Genomic DNA, 27,761 nt, shown 5'->3' on the forward strand with positions numbered 1-27,761 from the left:
ATTACAAGTGAATGTCTGGACTTGATTCAGAAAGTTTATGCTATCCTTTAAATCTCTGAGCAGCTTGAAATGAGTCGACTTGCTTTTTGCCTGCTTATATACGTAGGTAATCTTTTCTGGATGTTCATCATGAAATTACTAGTGGCAACTAGAGAGAGACCTGTCTTTGATGACCCTGTATGTGGAATGATCTTTAAAGGATTCTTCACAAATAACATTTTTGGTTGCCAAGCTAAGATCTTTCTCTTCCAGTAGACATTCTTTCCCCCCCTCCCCCAACTTTGTTTTCATCTTCAATTTGAGCAATTTAATACTTTGCTACTATTTCAGTTTTTTTTCTTTGTTTTGATTGTAAAATCAATCAATTGTTTTTGCAATGATTGTTATTGTATTCCTAAACTAGCTAAGGGCATTTACTAGTATATAAATGTTTATATATACAGTGGTGCCTCGCTTTACGATCGCTTCGTAAAACGACGAAATCACATCACGATGAAGTTTTTGCGATCGCAAAATGATGTTCCCTATGGGCTTGTTTCACTTTGCGATGATCGGTTCCCTGTTTCGCTAACCAATTATTGCAAAACGAAGATTTTTGCACAGCTGATCGGCAGTTTCAAAATGGCCACCAGGTAAAAAAAATGGCCACCCACTGTTTTCTGGGACGGATTTCTCGCTGCACGGGCAGCGAAAATGGCCGCGCTATGGAGGATCTTCGCTGGACAGTGAGTTTTAAGCCCATTGGGACTCATTGAAGGGGTTTCAGTGCGTTTCTATGGGCTTTTTAAAATCGCTTTACAGTGTTTTCGTTCTACAGTGGACCCTCTATTTACGGAATTAATCCGTATTGGAACAGTGGCTGCAAGTCAAAAAGTCTGTAGGTCGAATCTCCATTGACCTACAATGCACTGAAAACCGAATAATCCCATAACCGGCGGTTTTTATTCTATTTTTGTTCCATTTTGGTTTTTTTCTGGTCTGTAGGTTGATTCTCCGGCTGCAAGTCGAATCTAAATTTTGCAGCCAGAGAAGTCTGTAACTCGAAAAGTCTGTAAGTCGAGCCGTCTGTAAGTCGAGGGTCCACTGTACAGTGATTTCGCTGGAGCAAATTAACATTGTAATGCGAGGCACCACTGTACTGTATACACATTTATATACTATATATATCAGAGGCTCAGGACAGATACACAAACACACACACACATGCAGATAGATAGGTAGATAGATAGATAGATAGATGTATGTATGTGTACACACACACACACACACACAAACCATTCATTCATTCACTCAGAATGAATGAATGAATGAATGAATGAATGAATGAATGAATGAATGAATGAATGAATGGTGACATGTTATGTTTACTGGCCCAAATCCTGTTTGCATAACTTTGTGCAGCAGAAGCTGATGATGTCATTGGCTTCTGCCATTCAGATTTATTTTAAATCAAATAAATTCTTCCTATACCCTGATTATAGTTTTTGAGGCTCCCTAGGGCTCCCTTTCCTCCTATGGAATTCTTTCAGAGGCTTGGGACAGGTAGTGATGGTATCTTTTAATTGCCACCATTGGGATTTGCACCGTCAACAGCAATTTAGCAGCAATTTTTGTCAATTGAAGGCTTCCCTTCTGAGGCCTGAAGCTTTTCTAGGCTTTCCTAGGCCTAGGAAAGCTTTCCTAGGGCAAAAGGAAGTGGTGTGTGTGTGTGAATCTAAAATGGGGTGAGAGTGACTAGGAAGCATTTAATTAATTTTAAATAAATTTTCACGGTGCAAGCCGATAATGCCACTGGCCTCCACCATTCAAACCTGGGTGAACAGGATTTTGGCTGCTGTTGTACAAATTATGAATATTAATATTCCACCTACAGTACTTAAACTTGTATTTTATATTTAAAGTCTGAGTCCTTAATCCAAGGCTTATCCTTGGTAATTTTATGTAATGAAATAGGCTGTCTCACTAGTGCAAATGGCCATTTTTCAAAGTGTCTGGTATCCCCTAGGCAACATTCACAAGGGAGGGAGGGTATGTATGACCAAAGAGGCTGATTTGAATATTTAATTCTTCATTTTTCAGATTCATTTTTATGCAGCAGTTATGTACTGTCAAGGTTTTGACATTGAGTTTTTCTTAATTGAAAAATAGATTTAACTAAAAAGAAATATTTTTTTTTTGAACTGAAAAGGGTTCTAGGGAAAACAAAAAAATGAGAAGTGAAGAGCATGTCACTCTCCCCCAAGGGTGCTGAGGACACCTCAGAAACAGACAATCTGTACTTCTGAAAAAATGTTCTCTTTCTTGCTATGCAAAGCACAACGTTCTTATTGCACCTCCCGGTCATTTTTTTTAAAAAAAGCAAAAACAAAACCTTCAGTCAGTGGCAAGCCTTTCAGAAAAACGTTGGGATTCATGAACTTTAAACTTTGATTTCAATTTGTTTGCTATATTGTTAGTACCATATCACAGGAGTAGCAGGAGGAGGAATGTTAGAGGCTGTAGAAGAGTGGTTCCTCACCTGGGTAGCCCAGGTGTTCTTGAACTGGAACTCCCAGAAGGCTTCACCACTCACTGTGCTGGCTGGGGTTTCTGGGAGTTGCAGTCCAAGAACACCTGGATTACCCAAGGTTGGAAATCACTGATACAGAGGATTATCAGTCAAATGAACCCAGGCACAGAGATGTGAAGGAATCTACCTAGGCTTGCTGCTGCTAAGGAAGTGACATGACATTAAAGTGAGAGACAGGCTGGCATTTAAAAAGGAAGAACTCTTTGAAATGCTTTTTTAAAAAGGGTTCACTTTAAAAAATCATCAGTTGTTGTTCAGTTGTTTAAACAAGTGGCAGTTCCTCCCTTCTCAACTGAGGGCAAGTTTTGATAGTGAGCCATGCTGCCAAATGTCTTTTTGCTACTGTGTGTCACATGGACCAGTGGATACAGAAGGCAGAGGCCTTCAAGTGTCCTGTTTCTGTGCATTAGATAGTGCACCTGAACCTCTTGTTCATGTGGCTGTTTAAAATCTAGCTTGAAGGAACAAGCGCTATCAAGTCCATGCAAGCTAGATTTTTACACACACAAACATATATATATACAGTATATATGTCAGTGACTCGGCACTAGACTTCCCATCTGTGATATATTTATATTTAACTTTTCTCAGGGATGTTACAAGGTCACAAAAAAGGGGCTTCAGGCCTTACATGTGGCCTGTGGCCTACATTTTGCCCATTTCTGCTATAAATGCTTCGGCTGTCATTTTCAGGGTTTCTACTTACCAAATGTAGGGTAGTATGTCTGTGGAAAAGAAGCTGTGGAATGGTACAGTGTGGAAATTTAGATCCCAGGGTATCATCTGACCATTGTTCAATTATAGATGGCTTCAGCATTTCATTAGAAGCTGTGTCTTAGAGTCATGATGTCGATCCCTATAGCCCAGAATGGTCTATTCTTATTGGCAGCCTTTCTCCAGGGATTCAGGCAGGATTCTTTTCTAGCCCTACCTGAAGGTTCTCAACTTTCCCTGGAGGCCTCACATTGAGGTACTACCCAAGCCTGATTCTGCAGTGGTGCCTCGCAAGACGATTGTTTCACATGATGACAAATTCGTTTTACGATGAGGTTTTTGGAGCGATCTTGCGCTTCGTTTAATGATGTTTCCTATGGGCGATTTTCGCTTTACAATGTTAGGGACCTTGCCTCGCAAGACGGTTAAATTTTAGGTCCCTGTTTTTCGCTTTACAATGTTTTTGACAGCTTGGTCTTGCTTCGCTATACAAGTCTTTTAATGGTCTCTGTTTCGTTAGACGGCGGTCTTCACTTGGGAACCGTGTTTCACTTAACGATGTTTCCTATGGCAATTTTCGCTTTATGATGACAACCCGTTCCCATTGGAACAGATTAACAGGTTTTCAATGCATTTCAATGGGAAAACGTGTTTCACAAGACGATGTTTTCGCTTAACAGCGATTTTCGCGGAACGAATTAATATCGTCTTGCGAGGCACCACTGTATTTGGCTTCCAAAATCAGATGGAATCCTGAATCTGGAATGGTATGGTGATTTACCATTCAGTTCATCTTGCAACTCATTTTCTTAGTTCTGCAGAAAGTCTTGATGATCTTTGAGATGTTTCATTCCTTTCCTCCTGTTATTTGGCCTCCTGTCAGTAGAGAGATCATAGGCACCTTGGTTTTCAAGAACCTGCTTTAATTTTTATAGCTTCGTTTGCTCTACAGTATGTCTTGTACAGCAGTATAAACAATAAGTGTTGCTATTTTTGACATTAAAATTCCATAAATTTTATAAAGTCCAACAGCACAGCTTATATCAATTATACACAAAGGGCATATGTCTTCCCACTCATCTAAATTGCAATTCTTAGTTGAAGTACAAGACTAGGAATCAATCTAAAATGTTCAAACATGTTTACATATTTATATGGAAACACATAAAAATGACAGTGACACACATATATATATATGTGTGTGTATCACTTTATTTGCTTCCGAAATTCCTTGAGTTGCTGTCATGTTCATTCTGATAATACTGTATAGTAAAGTGGTCAACATTGTTTTTAGAATTTAGTATTGCCAGAAAGTACTGGAGAATAAAAAGTGTGGCATGGTTAAATAAAACTTTTCCTTTTCTTTATATTTATTAGGCTGAACATGGAAAGTGTCATTAAAGAGGCATACGGAACAACGTCTTGTTCAGATCTGAGTGTTGATGAGGAGCTGTCATACCTACCAGAAAGGCTAAAAAGGAGACTGCTTCCTTTCCAAAAGAAAGGAGTTTTGTTTGCATTGGAAAGAGAGGGCAGGTAAATTTATCTTAAACATGGAAATATAATGGAATTTTCTGTCCACTTTAATCTTTAGTTTCTAGGCCTGTAGTTGAATGTATTTTGATACTGTGTGTGTAAAAGGGAGGGGTGAAGGGCAGTCTAGTTAGCATCAGAAAAACGTTCACTTGGCAATTTACAGAGTTAGGGCCCACATTCAACATCACCACAGTACCTTACTGCTAGCGGTGGAGTTCTCCTTCTCCCTCTCCCTGTAGTACCCTGAATTATGAGACACCGAGTTCTGGAAAGGCCTCCAGTCCTCTGTAGCCAGTCGTAGGGTTGCCCAGAAGGCTGCGATGGTGGTTGGGCATTGTTTCCTTTCCGTTCCATTGACAGATGCAGTTCTGCTGGCAGAAGCACCTTATTAGATCCTTGGTTCTGACAGTGCAAATGCTAAAGATTCGAGGAAGTTGTTCTTTTGTAGAAGACTAGATGATCTGTCGGGTAGGGGTGGGGGGCAGAAAATGCCTTGGCTATAAAGGATGAAATTCCAAAGTAAAATTAATAATTGATCTTGTCAAACTCTGCTTTGTCAAGATTTTGTGGTATTTTGGAGCGGAATTACTACTCTGATATCATTCTTAGGTATAAATTACAGCATCTAGTGGACTAAAAAGCAGTCAGGGTTGTCTATTCTAATTGGAATGAAGTTTTCATTGTTTCAGTACCTGTTTTGTAGAAGAATGTTCTGAAACTTATGACACTACTGCGACTGGAGAAGGGAGGCTTCACGTACTGTACTTAACTAGCCCACCTGCATATAAAGGCCAGAATGTGAAAACTAAAATATCAGTAGGAATTTTTTTCACCTAAGCTCCTGCTGTTGTACGCACTGCACTACTTTGGTATATGAGGATTTGTGTTCTCCGAAGGGGAGTATTCATGCATAGGCATTTGTGGCTTTTGCAGTTTTTCCATTTGATTCTCCATTAACTAGCTATCTTTGCCATTGTAAATACCTTTTCAGTGGTTGGCATGTAATGGGTTGGTGTTTGTTTCGATCTGATTTAGGCTCATGTCACAGTGATTATAAAACTAAGCCTGAGACTGAAAATTGTGAATAAGTCCAAAGACTCAGCTCCTCTCATTGCTGCTAAGACACATTACATCTTGATGGAAGTTTGACGCAGTTATTCCTGTATCTTTCTATGAATGGAAAAGTACTTTGTGTTGCTGTCAGTCTTAGACCTTTCACAGGCATCACACTGAGTCTGAGCATGCCATGTGGAAGTTGGCTGAGGCTCTATTTTGGGTGAAGTACCCTAATTTGTATAAAACAATTCATTTTTGTTACAGATTTAGGGCTGCATGGTGTGATTAATGACATACAAATGAAATGGTTGCTTGCACATTTTAGAAAGTACCAGGCTCTTATTCCTTAAATAACCCCAGTATGAGAAAAATGTTAATGCTAAAGTGTTGGTTTGTGAGTAGGATGCAAATTATATGCTAGAGTGTTATATAAAACTGATTCACATGAGTGGGTGAAAATCCTTGAAAAATCTGGAACTGCACCTTGAGGAAAACGGCTCTCTTCCCCTATACAGTATGTTCCGTTCAAATGCGTTGTGTTCTGTTAATTAAAAGGATGAGGGACTCCTTGATTCTAAAACCAGCTTGCCTTCTCCTTTTGATATTTGTCATTTATATTTGCTTTTATTATCCTTCATGGAATGTGAGCTGCCTTGAATGTTTGGCAAGGTAAGGTACAAAGGTTTTGGTAAAAAAATTAAGCATCTTTTGAAATGCACATTATGATGAAAAGACCTTTGGTTGGTTTTTAATTTCTGCTTGCAGTTTGCATACATACAAAGTTTTTGACATTACTTTTATACAAACAGTATAATTATTGGTTGACCAGTTTCATAGTTGAGATGTCAAACCAACATCTATCTTACTTTCTGGTTTGTGAGGGTAATAGTTACCATGATACCTGATTTGAGTGAACTCAGGTTATTGTGAACTACCATATTTGCCGGTGTATAAGGCGACTGGGCATATAAGATGACCCCCAACATTTCCACTCAAAATGTAGAGTTTGTTATATACTTGCTGTATAAGGCTACCCCCTCTTCTGCATGCGTGATTCTTGTTCCTTTTGCTGGGAGAGAGCGAAGGTTTCCTGGAAGAAGGACAGCATCAGGACCGAACAGCAGACTGTGGGGAAGCAGCAGAGAGGCGGCAGCCATTTTGGAGAGGCGGCAGCCATTTTGAGAGGCGGCAGCCATGTGGTTGCATCTCAAAATGGCTGCCTCCTCTCTACTGTTCCCGACAGTCAGCTGTTTGGCGCTAGAGTCAGGCTGTTCCCAGGCTAGGAGCCGGGCTCTACTCAGTCTTACTACCAGGTAAGTGACTTCGCTGGAAGAGAGGGAGGGTTTGCTGGATGTGCACCGGGCTTACAAGACGACCCCCCCTCACTTGGAGGCATGTTTTTCAGGGCCAAAAAGTCATCTTGTACGCTGGCAAATACGGTATGTTTTGCTTGCAGACTACAATCAGTTCAACACATTATACTGTAGTTAGTATAATTCCTAATTAGAGATGGGGTTATTCATATATGAATATGAATATCCCCCCACAGGTGGAGATAACGAAGGTCTGGCCCCATGGGGCTGGACTGTCCATTCACCGTTCCGCCATTGATGTGAGCTCGACGGAGCCTTCCTGTTTTTCTGTTGCTCACGATGGATTAGCCACTCTTCGACCTGGCATAGAGGCTCATCATCCTGCCTTTTGCCAGGACTGGCTAATCTGTCATGAGCAATGGAGCGATAGTAAGGCTTTGTCAAGCTCACAGCAGCGGCGGAATCATAAACGGACCCATAGGAACGGACCCTCATTATTGCCACCTATGGGGAGGGATATTCGTATATGAATACCCCCATCTCTATTTCTAATACAGAAAATGCCTTTACCTTATCATTACATGAGAGTATAGAGATCTTATTGTCCAACAGAGCAAATCAATAATAAGCCTATTCTAAAAATGGGGGCAGACAAAACTGGACATTAGGTCAACACCTACCCTGTTTCTCCGAAAATAAGACCTAACCTGAAAATAAGACCTAGTATGCTTTTTCAGGATGCTTGTAATATAAGCCCTACCTCCAAAAATAAGCCCCAGGTAAGTGAAACTCCACCCTCCACCATTGTGCAACAACCAGAAGAAGATGACATGACTGTATCTGAATAAATGTAGATTGGTGTACATGAAAAAAAATAAGACATCCCCTGAAAATAAGCCCTATTGCTTTTTTGGAGCAAAAATTAATATAAGACCCTGTCTTACTTTTGGGGAAACACAGTATAATTTGGCAGAGGTGTAGCAGACAGTCTGCTCTTGCTCTGTTCTAAGTGTGGGGAATTTTGGACAAAGGGTTTTTGAGTTACGATTTTTAAAAAAAATAAAACTCTTTAACCCCCTGCACAGAAACAAGTGACCTTAAACATCCCCAGATTTAAAACAGAAAAACTACCACTTTGTTGTGAGACTGAGCATGTGTGGAACCTGCTTACCAGCAAGAGGGTTGCAAAGTAGATACAGTGGTGCCTCGCACAGCGAGGTTAATCCGTTCCAGATTAACCCTCGCTGTGTGAAAGGATCGTTGAATGGGGCAAGAAAACCAATTGGAACGCATTAAACAGTGTTTCATGCGTTCCAATTGGGCTGAATACTCACCGTTCAACGATGCTTCCAGGCGGGTGGCAGCCATTTTCGCGCCCTCCCCTCGCTGAACGAGGGCGCGAAAATGGCTGCGATCAGCTGTCTAGTGGGTCCAAAATGGCCGCCGGAACAGCCGAAATGGCCGGCCGCAGCGTTTTCGCGTCCTTGGTAAGCGAGGGGAGGGCGCGAAAATGCTGCACGCAGCCATTTCGGCTGTTCCGGCAGTGTTTTCGCGCCCTCCCCTTGCTTACCAAGGGCGCAAAAACGCTGTGCGTGGCCATTTTGGGGTCGCACGGCGGCCATTTTGGACCAGCTGATCGGCAGGTCGCAAAGCGAAGATCGGTAAGCGAACCACTTACCGACCTTCGCTTTGTGAATTGTGCCCTATCTAGGTGCTGTTTTGCGATCACTTTTGCGATCGCAAAAACGGCACCATTGCACGGATTCGTCGCTCTACGGAGCGACCGTTCTGCGAGGCACCACTGTACACTGTTGCAGTTTTGTGGGCTCAGTACCATTCTTTGTTTAAAAAAATAAAACAAAACCCAGCCCTGACCATTGCTTTGTGTTTGAGTGAGAAGTGGTTAACTGATGAAAAAAGGAGTCACCTTCGGGGATTTTCCCTTCCTTGGTGTCTCTTTGTGAATGATAGTGAGCGCAAGAGGATATCCTGTAGTGTAGACCACTGGTTCCCAACCTTGGGTGGGTATGTATGTATGTATGTATGTATGTATGTATGTATGTATGTATGTATGTATGTATGTATGTATGTATTTATTTATTTATTTATTTATTTATTTATTTATTTATTTATTTATTTATTTACTGCCCATCTAGAACATGTCTACTCTGGGTGGTTTACATATAACATAAAAATAAACTAAGGTAAAATCCAGATTAATCACAGAGTTCAAGATGGGAAAGGAAGAGAAAGAAGAAAAAGAAGAGAGAGAGAGAGAGCGAAAAGAAAAGAAAAGGGGAAATAGGCCAGGTAATGGGTGTAGGGAAGGCCTGCTTGTATAGCCATAGTCTTCAAGTTAGTCTTGAAGGCCCTCAGCGAGAGAGCCAGGTTGATCTCTACAGGTAAGTTGTTCCAAAGGCGAGGGGCCACTGCCGAGAAGGCCCGATTTCTAGTTTTTTCTCATCGGGCCTCTCTTGGCATTAAGCCCCACAGCCACCTGGCCTGACTAGAGCGGGTGATACAGGTAGAACTGGGCAGAAGAAGGCGTTCTGCCAGGTATCGAGGGCCTAAGCCGTTAAGGGCTTTGTATGTAATGGTTAGCACCTTGAAATCAATGCAGAAGCAGATAGGTAGCCAGTGTAAGGTGGGGGAAATATGGTGAAATCTTTTCACCCCTGTTAATAGCCTGGATGCCATGTTCTGGACCATCTGGAGCTTCTGTATCAATCTCGAAGCCCCATGTAAAGAGCGTTACAGTAGTCTGTTCTTGAGACTATGAGCGCATGGACCAGCGTGGTGAGCGGCCCCACATCTTGATAGGGACACAGCTAGGTGATCCACCGAAGATGTAGATGGCAGACCGAACCATGAATGCTACCTGGGTCTCCATGGTAAGTGCCATGTCAAAATGGACCCCCAGACTGCGAACCGAATTCTTTGTGGTGAGTGCCACACACACCCCAAAAAAAGAGAGGGAGTTCCCCAAACCACTGACATCAGGGCCACCCAACCGCAGGAGTTCTGTTTTTTCTGGGTTCAACCTTTATCCATCCGACTGCATCCATTGCAGAACAGGCTCAAGGGACGGAACAGCATCCACTGCAGATGGAAAAAAGGAGATGTAGTGCTGGGTGTCATCAGCATATTGGTGACACGAAGCTCCACATCCCTGGATGACCCCCCCAAAGGCATCATATAGACATTAAACAGCATTGGGGAGATGATAGAACCCTGTGGGACCCCACAACTGAGGGACCATGGGGCTGATACATTCGCCTCAATCTGAACTCTCTGGGGATGGCCCTCCAAGAAGAACCGGAGCCAAGCAAGGCAAGGCCACCAGTCCCCAAGTAGAGGGCCTCCCCAGGAGGATATCATGGTCGATGGTATCAAAGGCAGCTGAGATATCAAGGAGGACGAGCAAGGACATTTTGCCTCTGTCAGCATCCCTAAGTAGATCATCCAGCAGGGCGACCAATGCCATTTCCGTGCCATGGTGTGGCCTGAAGCTTGACTGAAACAGATACAGAGCATCAGTTTCATCTAACAGAGCCTGAAGGCGGTCGGCCACCACCCTCTCAACTACCTTGCTAAGAAAAGAAACATTGGCAGCGGGCCTATAATTGCCAGTGTTGTCCGCTGCCAAGCTCAGTTTCTTTCTAATGGGCCTAATGAGCGTTTCATCAAGAAGAGACCCATTTATTATTTCAGTGGCCCATTCAGTTAGCACCGGCCTGGCAGCTTTGATTAGCCAGGCCAGGCAAGGGTCGAGGGAGGAGGAGGAGGCTCGGCAGCAATCAAGGACCTTGTCCACCTCTGCGGACGTCACAGGTTGAAACTGAATAATTCTCAACGGACGGCACTGTGCTGGATGTCTCGGCTCAATCCACTGTTTTCAAATAGGGTGCGAGTAATACCTAGGGTAGCCTAGGTATTACTGGATTGCAACTCCTAGAAACCCCGGGCAACACAACTGGTGATAAAGGCTTGTGGTAATTGCAGTCCAAGAACATTTGGGTTTCCCAAGGTTGGCGACCACTGCTGTAGACTATCTTGACTGCGGCCATTGGTCTTGTCAATGTTCAAATTGCCCTTTGCTATGTAAAGCTTGACACCCCTTTTCCTGCTGGCAATGCAGACACAATATTGGGCCATTTCCTGGCATTTTGAATAGTATATACAGAAGCACAATATCCCACATTTATATACCGGAAGGTTTGTTTCTCTCTCTCTCTCTCTCTCTCTCTCTCTCTCTCTCTCTCTCTCTCTCTCTCTCTCTGTCTGTCTGTCTGTCTGTCTGTCTGTCTGTCTGTCGAGTGTTTGTGCGTGATGTGTGGGTGTATACTGCACATGTACTGTGTATATACTACAGTAATTGCAGATCGATAGGTAAGAGTTGAGTGCAACAGGCTCTATGGTGTTGTAATACACTAGTGAAATGTCTTCCCTGTGCTTTATTCCCAGTTGGCTTGTACAAGAGCCAGGGGGAATGTTTTGCTCTGCAGCTGTGCTTTGATTCTTAACTTTAACATATATGTTATTAAAATGTGTATTAGTTGGAAGGTTGGACTGGGACTGGGAAGATTCAGTTTATAGTCCCTAAGGAGCTGACTTTGGGCTGATTCCTCTTCTTTACTGGCCTTTCAAGAACAAAGCCGAGAAAAGGAGAGCGATGTATGCTTTCAGCAGTAGTATGCAAAAGTCACTAATAAATAATATATAAAATTTGTGTAGCCTAGTGACTTGAATAATAGGCTTGCATCTGAGAGTTATTCACAAACCTGTGTATTTGTGTCATAATGCCTCAATCATCGTAGGCAATGGAACATTTCTGTTTTTTAACCTCCTTGTCCCCCTTTTCTAAATAAAAAATTGATGAGCCACTAAAGAAAGTGCGTGGTTATATGCTTCAGTACCCCAAGTGATCTCATATCTTTGTGCACAGATGCCTTCATTATGTGCATAGGCTGATGCAACTATCCAATATGTGAACACATAAGACTGACTCACGGTTGTGAGGGATGTAACGAAGTCATGGGATGCTAAATATAAAGATATACTGTTGCCCACCCCTTCATGGCTCTCTGGTTGCCTCCATGACTGAGCGCATCAATTCAAGTTCCAGACAAAGAGTTGAACAGGCAATGGCCTTCAGAGATACAGTACAGTAAAGTTCACCTGAAGACAGCTATGAACATGAACTGTTTCAAGGACTTTAATACTTTCTAGAACATTATTTTCCCTTTTCTGTTTGCAAGTACAGGTTGATTGTAGAGCGCTTCTCCCCCCCCCCCGCTTTAGAATGGCTTCTATTTAATGTTTAAATAGTCTGAATAAACTGGACAGTGTATGCAAAATACAGGACAAAGCAGTGTCCTTGCATTTAGGGCTATGGGTTAAACAAAACGAGAGGCACAAAATATTGAGAAGTAAACTGTACCTACTTACTCAGAAGTAAGTTCAGTGGGGCTTATTTCCAGGTTTAAATGTATTTGGTGTACAGTCCACTATTAAATGAATATTTCACTTCTTTCCCCCCTCCCAGAAAAAAACTTAGTGACCCCAAAGGCACATTCTGCTTTATTCATTTAAAAAAAAACTTTTAGTAGCAGTAATGGCAGCAAAATATATTTCTTGTCCTTCGTCCAAGAGGTAGGATAGAGAGAGAGTGGCAGTCACTGACACCCATCTTTCTGGGGACTTTGTGGCCGAATGGGGATTTATGTCCTTTCTGCTTTATTTAGGTTATAATAAAGTAAAATAATGTATAGTGGTTTACTACTAGAGAGGGAGAAAGTGCTTCTGGCCATTATATGGTGGAGTATGAAAAGGCAAAGATCTCATCATTACATACTTTTTGCAGTGGGTTTCATATAATTGTTACACTCATTGATGGAAGCAAGCAATGAGCTTAACATTTTATTTAGTCTTTCTAGGCATCAGGAGTAAACAATTGGTCGTGGTATTCTCTCATTTAGATGCGAGAGGACACTTTAATACTATTCAATTGTAGGTTGTTGTTTTTTAAAATAGGTTTCTAGCTTGAAATGAAATGGGGTGCCTCAACACTCAAATTAGTGTTCTTGGATGTAGCTGTCATATAGTTAGTTGCAAGAGCAGATGGTACGTGAACGATCTAGTCTCAATTGGGTAACTACCAGTGAAAAGGAAATGACTAATTGAACTTCAAAGAACAAAATGTCCTGCTTCTAGCAGTCAAAATACGTGACAGAATTCAGACTTGTGCCTTGAATTTTTTATCTGAAGATCTGTTTTTGTCTGCTTTAGCAGCACATAACCTTTCTGTTGGCGTGGGTGGCTCGCTCTGATTTCATTAATATAGGAAGCAGTGAGAAAAGAAATGTTACTGCTAACAGGTGGGGGGCTATGGGATGCTGGATATTCTTGCAGAGTAAGGAACGTGGTGTTAAATTATTGTAACTTAACCATAATAGGGCTTATTATGTGGCATGTATTCTTTCATTCTGCCCACAAAGGCAGATGGAGTAGTTAACTAGGCATAATACAATCAAGCGTATGGTAATTAGATGTTACTGTAAAAAGACTTCACAGTCTCTCTTTTTTTTTAAATAAGATGTCACTTTCATCTTTCGGGATACCACTTGCCCTTTCTCAATCACTAATACATTTTCTAAAATGTTACTGCAGTCCTCAATATTTCTGTCTCATTTTTGAAGATGGTTCAAGCCTTCATTTTTAAGAATGTATGGGGTCTTTTTTACCATCTAATGAATTTATTTTATTACAGTTATGGGTGGGTTGTTGTTTTTTTGGTTTTTTTGGTTAGTATTTTGCTCCTATATTTTCTTTGGTTTTTAAATTTCTTTTGAAGCCCCATTTGTTGTTACCAGCATTGAGCCTTTCTTACAGAAAGGGCAAGTCTGAAATTTTGCAATAAGTTATTGTCTTGTGCCCATAATTCTGGTATAGCTCACACAATTTATGTAAGCTTATTCTGGTTTGGTACAATGATGTGTACAATGGTACGTTAGGATAATCAAGCATGTCCTCTTATTCAGCAGTGCCATGGGCTAGAGCTCTTAACCTAAACAGACTTCTCATTACTGAATTTCTGCATGTTGAGAATCTCATAATCTTTATTACTTCCATCTTCTCTCCTGCATCCAACTTGCAACAAAAGTTCTAATAGTGGTCACAGTATGAATTTAATTACAGTACAAAAACAATATCAATTCCACTTCTAGACCATTTGGTCTCTTCATCAAAGAAGATTGTTAAAAGAGTGTAGCTTGGATCCGGAGAGCCCTTCATGTGAATAGGAAGTACTTATTTCCATGTCCACAAATAGAAGATTCAGATGTTCTCATTTTCTCTCATAAGGATTAGATACACAAAAATTGTCATTTAAAAATTATCTTGTGTAACAAGAAGTAGACAGATCCAGTTGTATTACCTGTCAGACTGGGATTTGATAAACAGGTAAGATAACATCAACAGACTGATAGAGATATGCCATCTCCAACATCTGCTCAATATGATCAGCGGCCTTTTATGTGGAGCACAGAGTGAATCAAAGAATGGTACTGAAGGACCCATAAAGGCATTTTTAAAAAAGCCTATCCATGACAAAACTCTGGACTTTCCTGAATAGAATGAGCCCACAATGAAGCTGACCTTGTGTCTCAGCATCTTCGCTTAAATTGGTAGACCCCAAGATATCATGAAGAAATCCAGTCTTTGGCAGTTAAGTAGTGATCGCCATAGGCAGAATGTATTTGTTTCTGGATTTTATTTAAACCTCCCAAAGCACTTTGGATTTATTTGTCCATAGATAATCTAGAGTGGTTTGTGGGGACTCCACTGACATTACAGCACTGGAAGAAATATTTCTCTACCATATCTGACTTCAAAGGATAAAGTTACACTGCATAAAACTATACCATGGCGAGAATATAATAAATAAAAATAAGAATCTGTTACTACTTGAACAACAGACTTGTCGTTTAAATGATGATGATTACCAGGCCAGTACAGATCACAGAGACCGACAATCGGTTCCTGATGCTAGTCTTCTCTTCCGTATTTTAAATGAACTATTGACAGGCTTCAAACCTCTTTTTAATTTCTGCAGTTTAGTTGATTTTTGGGTGCCCTCTGTAACGCTTATGAAACAAATCATATATGGAACAAATTGTTAACATGTTTTCTAGCTAACACTTTTCTGTTTTTGAAAAGTGCAGACCTCAATGAAATACCTCAAATACTTCTAGGTGGTGGAATATGTATTGTTTCAGAAATATGACTGTGGTGAGCCCTAACAAGTGAAAGGACGGGAGACATATTACATTTTACCCAGTACTTCTCAAGGGACCTTAGGGCGTAATATGTACAGTGGTGCCTCGCTTTACGATTGCCCCGCATTACGACAAATCCGCTTTACGACAATCTTCTTGCGATCGCAGTTGCAATAAAAAAACGATGGTCTAAACGGGGGAATTTTGCTTTGTGATGATCGGTTCCCTGCTTCGGGAACCGATTCTTTGCAAAATGATGGTTTTCTAACAGCTGATCGGTGGTTTCAAAATGGCCACCGGGTAATTAAAATGGCTCCCCGCTGTGTTTAGGGACAGATTCCTTGCTATACAGGCAGTGAAAATGGCCGCCGTATGGAGGATCTTTGCTGGACGGTGAGTTTTTACCCCATTGGAACGCATTGAACGGGTTCCAATGCATTTCAATTGGTTTTTTTGTTTCGCTTTACGATGTTTTCGTTAACGGTGATTTTCCTGGAACGGATTATTGTCGTTAAGCGAGGCACCACTGTATTTCTTCTTTCATTTGCAGCCTCATAATAATCTGGTGACTCACATTCAGCTGAGAGGCACTGGACCAAGGTTGCTCCATTGACTTAATGCCTCAGTGGAGGTTTATACCTGGATCTCTTGGAATCCGACTGAGCTTTTTAACCCAGGCAACAGGCTAGTTTTCCAAATACACCTCCTGTGGCTAGGATCTAGGCTTATTAAGGGAATTCCCATTGAGCATCAAGTCCCATATCCTAATCAGTCAGCAGTCATAGTTCTATCTACAATTAAAAATATGCCAGAGAAAATGGAATTGTGCTTAAAAACACAGCTAAGGCCATATACTGTATACGGTGGACCCTTGACTTACAGACGGCTCCACTTACAGGCTTTCCAGTTACAGACTTCTCTGGCCACAAAATTTAGGTTCGACTTGCAGCCGGAGAATCGACCTAGAGACCGGAAAAACACCCCAAATGGAACAAAAACAGCTGGGTACGGATTAATCGGTTTTCAATGCATTGTATGTCAATGGAGTCTCGGCCTACAGACTTTTCGACCTGCAGCCACCGTTCCAATACGGATTAATTCCGTAAGTTGAGGGTCCACTATAATGGGATATTTTGCTCCTTTCCTACCTCCTTTTGAACAAGAAGCCTCCATGTCATATAACAAAAGACTCATTTCAGTTTCAGAAGAGGCTTGCCATGGAGTGTAATTGGGCATTAGTAGTGGTTGCTATTAAGTCCCCTTTGAACACATGGAATTACTTGCCTATATTTCTGGACTCTGGACAGTGTTAACATTTGGTGTTGAAGGTAAATTGGATCTCACGGGGAATAATTTTTACTGTGGAATGCGAGCTTTATTTATTGCAATTTTGCTTTGTTTCCTAACTTGTATGTTTTCTCCCCAGGTGCATGATTGCAGATGAGGTACGTAGCTTCCCGTCTCCTACTTTTGTTCTGCTATAACTACTTCCATAATTAATTTGGTTTAGGGTGCATAGTTACTTGTATCTCCTTTAATAAAGTAGTCCATAAAAATACAGCTTCATGAACCAATACATAGAACAGACAAATTCCTAAAATTGGTGGCACTGAAAAATCAAACTCTTAAGTTAACTTTGGAAATGCAGAGGAAAGAACTTACAGTAATCTTAAGTAACATTGTTATAGATTTGAAGTGTTTTCCTTATGAATCCACTTGAAAAACCTAAAAAAAATTGCACAGCTGGATCCAGAGGAATATACATAGCAGAACTTTGTATGGTAGGATTGCAACTCTGTGATCTCTCTCACCTGTGGTGATGCCAGCAAAGGCTAAATGGAGTTGCAGTCAAAGAATGCCTCAAAAGCTATGTGTTCCTTACTGTGTTTTAGACTCTGCTTCTTAAATAGTACCAGGACAATCCCTCAGACCTTGGGTGTGTTAGAACTTAATAATGATGACCAATCAAATGGAGCGCACAATAGTTTTGTTTCCTGGTTGAATTACACAGTATTCAAGGTAACGGTCCCTCTAAATGAGGTATTCAATTGAATGGAATACTGTAATGTTATTAGTACGTATATTCACTAGCAGTCAGTTAGCACCTTCAGAATTATGTAGAAGTTTATTTCAAGAGAAATAGTAATCTAAGTGTGAAGCAGAGATACGTGAAAGGACTATGCTGTCTGCAAGTACCCAACTCATTGGTGGTGGTGACCATATGTAGCCTGTATAATTTAAAAATTGTAAACCTCCCAGAGAGTGCTTTAAGAGTTCTTTGGGGTGGTATATAAGCAGCAAACTTTGCTTTAAAATACATTTAGGCAGCAGTCCCCAACCTTTTTGGAACTGTGGACCGGTTGGGGTGGGTGGGCTCTTGGAGCAGGGGTGCAACATGCCCCAGCAAGCACGACATGCCCACCTGCAAGTGCGACACAACTGCCGTGCATGCGGGGGGGGCAGAGCTCCGTCTCCACAGCCCAGTCCTGGGAAGCCCACAGACCGGCACGGGGTTGGGGACCCCTGCATTTAGGCACATTTTAGAAAACCCAGCAGGTTATAGTATATCTTTAGATTATTTTTACAAACTGTCTTGCAAGCCCCCATTGAACAGAATGCATCAGTCCTTCAAGTAACTATCATCTTATATGGGGGATGGAGATGAGCAGCTATGACTCCATAGACTTTCATTCCACACTGTTATAACTAGAATGTGCTGTGAAGTTAGCAGGATCTTCTATGGGTTGGTTAGTCAGGTTTAGACATGGGAATGAATATAATATATCTAGTTAGGATTTCAAGTCAGCAGCTGATATGAGCACTAGAATCCCCCCCCCCACTTTCACATTATGAATTCCAAACTCGTATTTTTCTCCTTTCAATTTATTGCATTTTAGATGGGCTTGGGGAAGACAATCCAAGCAATAGCTGTGACTTACTACTACAGAAATGAATGGCCTTTGTTAATAGTGGTGCCCTCCTCTCTGAGATACCCTTGGGTTGACGAGATAGAGAAATGGATTCCAGACCTCTGTCCCGAAGATATAGTCATCATTCAGAATAAGACTGACACTTGGTGAGTGGCACTGACAACCAAAGCTATGAAACTGAGCACAGCATGATTTCATCACCTTATTGAGAAACATGGTGTCTCACAGTGTAAAGGGAAGGAAAATTTTAATTAAAATCTTCTAATACAGTAATGCAGTGATCCCCAACCTTGGGCCTCCAGATGTTCTTAGACTACAACTCCAGGAAGCCTTCACCATCACCTCTGCTGGCCAGGATTTCTGGAAGATGAAGTCCAAGAACATCTGGAGGCCCAAGGTTGGGGACCACTGCAGTAACGCACCTAGAATAAGGGTGTTCAGTCATTTGTAGGCTATCTGAAGGATCATGTCACTCCCCATGAGCCTTGTCAGCTTTGTGGAAGGTTTCTGTATATTGTCCATATGTGACCTAGTGAGTCAAACCTGTGAGGGGCTTAGCCTTACACCCCCACCTATTCTCTGTCTTGAAAAAGAGCAGCTGTTGATGGCACATTTAAAGGCTGAATTAAGCCAATCTGTGATTAACATATTGCTATATTAAAAATTGCTATAGTTTTTGAGGGTCCAACTCAACTCACTTGAAGCAATATATTTTGAGGATCTTGGCGTGGTTAGTTGTCTATTAAAGTTGGTTCTGTTGTTCTTGCATCCTTCAAGCACTATGTATCAGCACCTGTCCAGCCCAAAATACCAGAAGGGAATCTGGGAGTAGAGCAGCCAGGGAGGGCCTGTCTATCCTTTGATCTTCTGACCGCTCCTTCCTGCTTCATATTAGGCTGATACTCTCGGCTGTCTGTCTAGCAGTCTCACTTTCTTTCCTGTTTCTCTAAGGGGCAGACATTGCTCTTCTCTTGTGTGTCTTCTAGGGCATGTGTCTGTCTAGTTAGCATAAGGGTTTAGATTTTTATATCTGGAATATACTGTAACTTCCTTAGTAAATGTTAGTCATTTCTTTTAGCTGCTTTTCTTATTTTTATTAAAGGTTTGTTGTGGGACTGACTGCTCACATGTCTACAAAGCACTTTCCGTGCTACAAAGAGAAAAACCCAAATATTTTTCTTACTTTTTGAATATTCACAACAGTTTCCTGAATGTCTCATATACTTTTTCTAGGAGAATATCTTCAAGCAAAGTAGTCGTGTTGGGTTATGGACTGCTAACTTCAGATGCACAGACTTTAATAAATACTCTACACAAACAGAGGTTCAAAGTAGTAATAGTGGATGAATCCCACTACATGAAATCCAGAAATGCAATTCGTAGCAAGATTTTATTGCCTATTGTACAGAATGCTGTCCGGGCCATTCTTTTGACTGGAACTCCTGCTTTAGGAAGACCTGAAGAGGTTCTGGAAATCATTTCTCTCTTTCCAAATCACAGTTGACATGTTACAGCCAAAGCATAGTAGTTTGCCTTTGGATATACAGTTGTGTTCAAAATTATTCAACCCCCAATGCTGTAAAGGGGTTTAGGGACTATAGTGTACATTTGGAATTGTATTCAGAATGAAATCCTACAAGGACGTTTTAAAGAACCAAATGCAACTAAAATAACATCAATTGTTTATGTAATACAGTAGTAAATGTTTCTTTTGTGGTTTCTTCATTGCCACAATTATTCAACCCCTTAAAGACTACCACTCTGAAGAAGAGAGGTTCATTCAGGTGTTTTCGATCAGGTATTGAAAACACCTATGGATGTCACCGAGCACCAATCAAGCATAATAAGCACCAATTAGGCAGCTTTAAAATGACTGTGATACTCAGCTCCTTCTAGACATTTACTGGTGTGGTTACAAACATGGTGAAGTCAAGAGAATGGTCCAGGAAGACAAGAGAAGAGGTGATTTGTCTTCACAGGAAGGGCAATGGCTATAAGAAGATTGCAAAGAAGTTAAACATACCAAGAGACACCATAGGAAGCATCATTCGCAAATTCAAGGCAAAGGGCACTGTTGAAACGCTACCTGGTCGTGGAAGAAAGAAGATGCTGACTTCGACTGCTGTGCGCTACCTAAAGCGTAGAGTGGTGAAAAGTCCCCGTGTGACTGCTGAGGAACTGAAAAAAGATTTGTCAGATGTGGGTATAGAAGTTTCAGCTCAGACAATAAGGCGCACACTGCGTAATGAAGGTCTCCATGCCAGAACCCCCAGGCACACCCCCTTGCTGTCTCCCAAGAATAAGAAGAGTCGACTGCAGTATGCCAAAAAGTCATGTGGGCAAACCACAAAAGTTGTGGGATAGTGTTCTGTGGACTGATGAAACAAAATTAGAACTGTTTGGGCCCATGGATCAACGCTATGTTTGGAGGAGGAAGAACAAGGCATATGACGAAAAGAACACCTTGCCTACTGTGAAGCATGGCGGAGGGTCAATAATGCTTTGGGGCTGTTTTGCTTCTGCAGGTACAGGGAAGCTTCAGCGTGTACAAGGTACCATGAATTCTCTTCAGTACCAGGAGATATTGGATGAAAATGTGATGCAGTCCGCCACACACCTGAGGCTTGGGAGACGTTGGACCTTTCAACAGGACAACGATCCCAAGCATACCTCCAAGTCCACTAGAGCATGGTTGCAGAGGAAAGGCTGGAACATTTTGGAGTGGCCATCGCAGTCACCAGACTTAAATCCGATTGAGACCCTCTGGTGGGACTTAAAGAAAGCAGTTGCAGTGCGCAAGCCTAAGAATTTGACTGAACTGGAGGCTTTTGCCCATGAAGAATGGGCGAAGATACCCGTAGATCGCTGCAAGACACTTGTGTCAAGCTATGCTTCACGTTTAAAAGCTGTTATAACTGTAAAAGGATGTTGTACTAAGTACTAAGATTGAATGTCACTTGGGGGTTGAATAAAAACTAATAATGATGTGAGCACAGAAAAGACATTTGTGGTTATTTCATTATAAACTTAAGGTTATATTTCTCTGACTTACAAGTGCCTCTTTCATGTAAATGTAAGCAAGATGACTGAATGATTAAAATCAATGTCAAAATGGCCAAAACATTCAATTTCAGTGGGGGTTGAATAATTTTGAACACAACTGTACATGTTTTTTTGCTCCCCTCCTGTGCTCAAATAATCATAAGCTGGTATGATGCCTGATTTCCAACCGTTATGGTTTGTGGCAACCACCATTAGTCTTCTGTCTTAACAAATTTTATTTACTGCATGCCGTGAAGCCGAAGAACTGAATCAGAATAACATGAAAGTGGAGTAAAGAACACTTGCGTAATATTTGTATCAGACAGAGGAATCGTGCTGAAATAGAGGAGCCCCATATCCTCCAAGGAAAGTGATTAGAGGGACAGTGGCACATTATTGTGACAGAATAGATAGCCTCCAACTGTAGTTTGTTGGTTTGTTTGTTTTTAAAAAAACTCACACAAAGTTTGTTTGTGAAGCACCTATAGTTTACAAGCAGAGCACTGCCATCTGCACTCCTAGGTGGTGAATTATTGTTGTTACTGACATGCATTGGATTTTAGGTGGTGATTACATTTCTGGGCTTGTTACTAACATGCAATTGTGATTATTTTGTTTGCAGCTTTTCATGCAGCTTGAAGCACTTTGCCCGAGAAAATTTGGGACATGGATTGAATATGCAAAAAAATACTGTGATGCACGTATCAGGTACTTTGATTTCAGAACTTTTATGATACGCCTCCGGTATATTGAGTGCTGTAATTTTGAAAATAACAGCCAGTTCCAACTGTGCACTGTAACAAGGAAAGAGGAGTAATGTTTTTTATTTTAAAAGGACTAGACACTACTCTTGCTATTCCATGCGTAGAAGTTTTGCTCTTGGAAACGTATTTCTGTTGTTTCGAGGAAAATAGCAGTAATCTTTTTACCTAGCTCAGTTGCATCAGTTTTTTTAGGTTGGATTGCAAAACATCTCATGCAAGGAGACCATATGTTGTTTCAGGTTCATCAAGTCTACTCCATATTTCCTCATACTGACTCTCGTATTAGAGGCTACTGCTGGAAGCTTGAGGACCATTCTGTCAATGACAGGACTGAGCATCTTTAAAGATGTATATACTGCAACATGTGTGCTATAAAGCATCCTTTCAAAAAAGTGCATTTGGTCTAACAGAGTGGTTCCCAGTCTTGGGCAACCCAGGTGTTCTTAGACTGCAACTCCAAAAAATCCCAGCCGGCACAGTTACTGATGAAGGCTTCTGGGAGTTGCAGTCCAAAAACATCTGGGTTAACTAAGGTCTAATGCATCCTGAAGCTAGAATCCTGTTTGTGCAACGCTGCACACATAGCACTGGTGATGGCATCAGTTGTGGCATTTTATCTTTAACAAAAGTTTCCTATTTCTTTAAACAGCACAGATTTTAGACATTAAAGACTCTCTGTCCCAAAGCCCCCCCCCAGTCTTCCCCAGGTTGAAAAAGATTCTTGGAAAGCCTTGGAACCTAAGTGCAGGGTAGATTATGAACCTTTTGGTTAAAAATAAAAGGCTGTCGCTAACAGCATCATTGGCCTTACATGTGCAGAGCTGCACCAACAGTATTCCAGCCACTGCTTCTTTCAAGTTCACCAGACCCAGAATGAAATGTCTCTGCTAGCACACTCACTTCCTGTCTTCCTGAATCACTCTTAGCTTTGTTACTGAAAGCAAAATAGGACAGTCAAGGTAAGTGCGTTGTTTGTTTTCCAGTTCAAGCTGTAATTCTGACCCCTAATATTTGACTTAGTATGAGTCATACTTTGTGTTGGAACAGAGTGGACTTAATTTAAATCAAAATTGATTTAAATCACAATTTAAATTTTTAGACGTCTTATTTTTTAACAATTTAAATTTAAAAACTTATTTTAAAAAGTTAAATTTAAAAATCATTGCTGTTTGTCCACCCTGTGCTGTACAATGCAGCCCGAGTGCACACTAGCCTACAGAGGCATTATGTTTGCCTGTCTTTGCACGAGTGTGGAATATTGTTGTGCAACATCACCAATGTTGATTTGAAATTGCTGACCTATTTCCATCTATTTTGGACCACTCCAGATTTTTTGGTAAAAGACGACAGTGGGACTGCAGAGGAGCCTCCAATTTAGATGAGCTGCACCATTTACTGAGTAATGTAATGATAAGGCGACTGAAAAATGAAGTTTTAACACAGCTACCGCCTAAAATCAGACAGCGAATTCCCTTTGATCTTCCCAAAACGGCTTCTGCGGTAAATTAATGTGCTGTTAACTGCCTTTCTGCTTTGTGCAAATAACCGCTCTCTTTAACTGAAACAATAATGGCTATAATTCATTTTCATAAGTATAAAGTCTTCAGGAATTGTTCAGGCAAACAATTGGCATATTCAAAAACATTTTGCTGTGTGGGTTCTGTACAGCCTCCATCGTGAAGCTGTGTGTGTCTAAAAAATGAATTTCTGTACAGCCTGAAAATGCATGTCATGTTGATATAGCAGACGTCAGTGCAGCGAGGAGCAAAGCAGTAAGAAATCTAGAAGTATATTTAGATCAGAGATCAGAATGACAACTGTCCACGTTGCCCGGAAGATTCTACCGGCTGGGATCCAAAATAGTAACTTTTGCAAACTCTGATGTTAGTTATTACTTTAGGATCTGGAGGGTGCCTTCTAGAGGTAATGTTTTTTTTTCTAGATAAATATTAGCACTTCATAGTTTGAGGTGGCAGCATTTACTAATCTCCCCTATGACCAGTGGGTTTTATCCAAACTTATACTCACCAGAATTTTGCTTGTGGTGACAAAGTAGTGTTCTGTCTTGTCCCTCGTCTAACGCCCCCCCCCCGGGTGCCTCCTCTGGATCCTTCAGATCTTTTCGAACTATATAAGGAGTGGTGCAAGTGCTGCAAGCAGGAAGGGGAATGGCAGAAAACTGCCAGCCTAGCCATTTCCCACCTGCTGGGTTTTTCTGCCAGTACTCAAGGAAGAGAGTGTGTGGATCCATCTCATTAAACATGTTTTTGCTTATTGTGGCATCCAGCCATCGGCAGAAGTCAGATACGAGAGACTTCTTTTGTGCCGACTGCCATAATTTTGGCAGAGTGCTTTTCCACTCTCAGACTTCTGAATACTTAAAACGGCAGAGAAAGATTTATATCCAATTAAATTCCGGAATAGATGCTCTCCGTGAAAGAGGTGGTAACAGTGGCCACATAATTAATACGGGACGCTCAGCGGAGTTTTTAAAATGTCATTTTATGGACTGAGACTTGCACTGAGTACTTTTCAGAGATTGTTTCTTCTGCGTCAGATAAAACCATGGATGTCTTGCTGGTTGTGAGCCGAACCCCTTAATGTTTCTAAAACGGCACTCGGATTTCCAATTAATAGGCAGAATAGTGTACCACTTGACTATTATACATGCAGAAATAATCAGGCAAGACACTGAAAAGTAGAGCACTGTCCAAATTGCATTGCAATTTTGATTTCTTCAGCAGTTTTCTGTTCTCTGAGATTTAAAGGATTGCGCTTTGGGACATTGGCTTATGACCAGTGAGTTATAATGCTTACACATTGTTATTTCTGTCCCTGGCTTTCCGTGGGTTTCTATATTTGGTAGGAACATGTGACTGACCTATCTCTGCACTGTCATAGCTCTGGGAAGAAGCTCCCAACTTCAGGGACTATTGTTCTCTCTTTTCTTTTCAGTAGCAAAAGTAGGGCATGATTCAGAGGAACGGTAATTGTTTTGCCCTTTCACTTTTTTGCCTCTAAATATTGTTGTTTCCTCCCATGTAGGACTTAAATGCTAGCTTCGAAGAATGGGAGAAATTGAGGAGGGCTTCAGAGTCTACAGAAAGTGACTTCCTCCAGGTGATGGGCCTAATTACCCGCATGTTTAAACAAACTGCCCTCGCCAAGGTACTTCTGAAATATCTTGTGATTCTCAACGATGGTTCTAGCTATGTTTTTGATAGATGGACAGTTCAGTGGTGGTTGAACATGTCTTTCCATTTTTTTCTCATAAATTGTTGTTGCCTCGTATCATGTTCTCTTCTGTTTTACACATGGCGCAGACTTTCAAGAAAGTTTGAGTCACTGTGAGCACACGAAAGTGGTCTGAAACATGGTATTTTTAGTCAGGTTATTATGAAGTGTTTTGATTCAGCAAATAGGGATGGGGTTTTCAAAATTCTAGGGCTGCTTGTCCCAGAAGTGGTCTACAAACCCCCAGCAGACTTCTGGAACTAGGAGAGGATAAATCAGAAGGCAAAAGAGATGTTTTTCTACTACCATTGTTTTCTTCAAGGACACTCTTTCTACCCACTAGACTGTACGGAGGAGAGCCTCTCACTGGATTGCCCTTCCCGTTGAGCATCAGGCAACTCTCAGGAAATGCTTAAAATTTTTTGTGTCGGTGGGAAACAAAAGAAAAGGTGACAGAGGATCAGAATCACAACTGAAAGCTTTCAGCAATTTGCGCGAGGGGACAGAGATTGCTCTTTTAATAATCATTCCAAAGAAGCAACAGAGAAAACAAAAGATAAAGGAGAAGAGATTTCTTCCCTAAGATCTGCAGAATTAAAGGGGAATTTAAACCAAATTAATTCTGAAGATCTGTGATCCTTGGAAATAGTGTGCGATCTGTGCAGTGAACTCTGAAACAATGGGGGGTTGTTAGAAACTACACTCACCTTTGTGCAAATAGAAATCCTCGCCTCTGGAACAATCTCCCTCCGGAGATTTGTGTGGCCCCCTCACTGGGTATTTTTAAAAACCAACTAAAACCTGCGTGTTCAGGCAGGCCTTCCCCTCCAGTTAATATCTGTTTCTCTCCTTTTTTTCTTTGTAGTTTATTTTTCATTTTTCTTTCCCATCTTAAAGCTTTTACTATTTCATGTAATAACTCTTTTTTTATTATTATTATTATTATTATTATTATTATTATTATTATTATTATTATTATTATTATTATTATTATTATTATTATTATTTTTATTTTTATTTTTATTATTATTATTATTTTTATTATTATTATTATTATTATTATTATTATTTTATTATTATAGTATTATGACTCTGTAAGCCGCCTAGAGTGGTCATATCGACTAGATAGGCGGGATATGAATAAATAAATAAATAAATAAATAAATAAATAAATAAATAAATAAATAAATAAAATGCCTTGCACAAGACACCTTCAGATAAGCCTTCAGCTCACATCTGTGTTGTCGTACATACACTTGTGTAAGGCATCCTTGAAGGATAATATGGTGCCATAGATTGACTGAAATCTTGTTGCATCAGTTACGCCTTATACCATGTTTCCCCGAAAATAAGACAGGGTCTTATATTAATTTCTGCTCCAAAAACGCATTTGGGCTTATTTTCAGGAGATGTTTTTTTCCCATGTACCATTCTACAACTACATTCAAATACAGTCCTGTCATCTTCTGGTTGCTACACAATGGTGGAGGGCAGGATTTCACTTCACTGGGGCTTATTTTGGGGGTAGGGTTTATATTACGATCATCCTGAAAAATCATACTAGGGCTTATTTTCAGGTTAGGTCTTATTTTTGGGGAATCGGGGTAACACTTGATGGCATCATCAGGTGTAGTAGTCTTTTTGGAGACAATACATTTCTGACTTCTCCCTCAAAGGTCTTTCTTTAGGCTCCTGTTCCTTTGATTGCCAGGGAACTGTTGGAGGCCATGGGATGCAGGATGGAATCTTTAGTTACCGAAAATCAGCAGCACCAATCCTGGCAAAGGCAATTTTCAGTAATTAGAAACTCCTCCTCACCCTTGCCAACTTTCTGACAATTAAAGGAGTTCTGCAAGAGCCTTGGGACTCTCAGAGAAGAAATTGATCATGCTTTGTTTCTGAAAAATATATGCTGCAGCTGGTGACATCAGCAGCCTTATGTGACACGAGCTGCATAAACAAGATTTCAGCCATTGATTTTTATTAGCACAAATCACATTAATAGATCTTTTCTTAACAGAAAATGTAACATTTTGTATTGACACAGTGTTATTATTTACGTCAACACATAAATTGTTTTGTCCTTTAATGTTTCCCTTTCTCTTTTAACAAAATTCCAATATGCCTTGCTTGCTTCAGGCTGGAGCAGTGAAGGATTACATAAAAATGCTCCTAGAGAATGACACATTGAAGTTTCTAGTCTTTGCTCATCACTTAAGTATGCTTCAGGCATGTACAGAAGCAGTGATAGAGAGCAAGGTAAGCATCCTTTTTATTGGGTTATAACAAAAACTAAGCTACTGAAGCACCTTTAAGACCACTTTCCA

At 40.8% G+C, this 27,761-nt stretch overlaps 1 protein-coding gene across 5 annotated transcripts in view; it reads left to right on the plus strand.

Annotated features, from left to right (window-relative positions):
• ZRANB3 (zinc finger RANBP2-type containing 3) overlaps nucleotides 1–27,761 on the plus strand; it is a 65,701-nt gene that overhangs the window by 6,806 nt on the left and 31,134 nt on the right. For all 5 annotated transcript variants that reach the window (XR_013537163.1, XM_072984144.2, XM_072984130.2 and 2 more), the window contains 8 exons: nucleotides 4,661–4,819; nucleotides 16,891–16,909; nucleotides 18,362–18,540; nucleotides 19,628–19,859; nucleotides 22,059–22,144; nucleotides 23,529–23,700; nucleotides 25,246–25,368; nucleotides 27,574–27,693. Coding sequence is in view for 4 of the 5 variants with exons in the window: in XM_072984144.2 (XP_072840245.2) it covers nucleotides 4,668–4,819; nucleotides 16,891–16,909; nucleotides 18,362–18,540; nucleotides 19,628–19,859; nucleotides 22,059–22,144; nucleotides 23,529–23,700; nucleotides 25,246–25,368; nucleotides 27,574–27,693 (1,083 nt within the window). In the remaining variant the exon portion in view is untranslated. The remainder of the gene's footprint in view (nucleotides 1–4,660; nucleotides 4,820–16,890; nucleotides 16,910–18,361; nucleotides 18,541–19,627; nucleotides 19,860–22,058; nucleotides 22,145–23,528; nucleotides 23,701–25,245; nucleotides 25,369–27,573; nucleotides 27,694–27,761) is intronic.

Source organism: Pogona vitticeps, chromosome 1, assembly GCF_051106095.1.
Source record: "Pogona vitticeps strain Pit_001003342236 chromosome 1, PviZW2.1, whole genome shotgun sequence".
NCBI classification, from domain to species: Eukaryota; Metazoa; Chordata; class Lepidosauria; order Squamata; family Agamidae; genus Pogona; species Pogona vitticeps.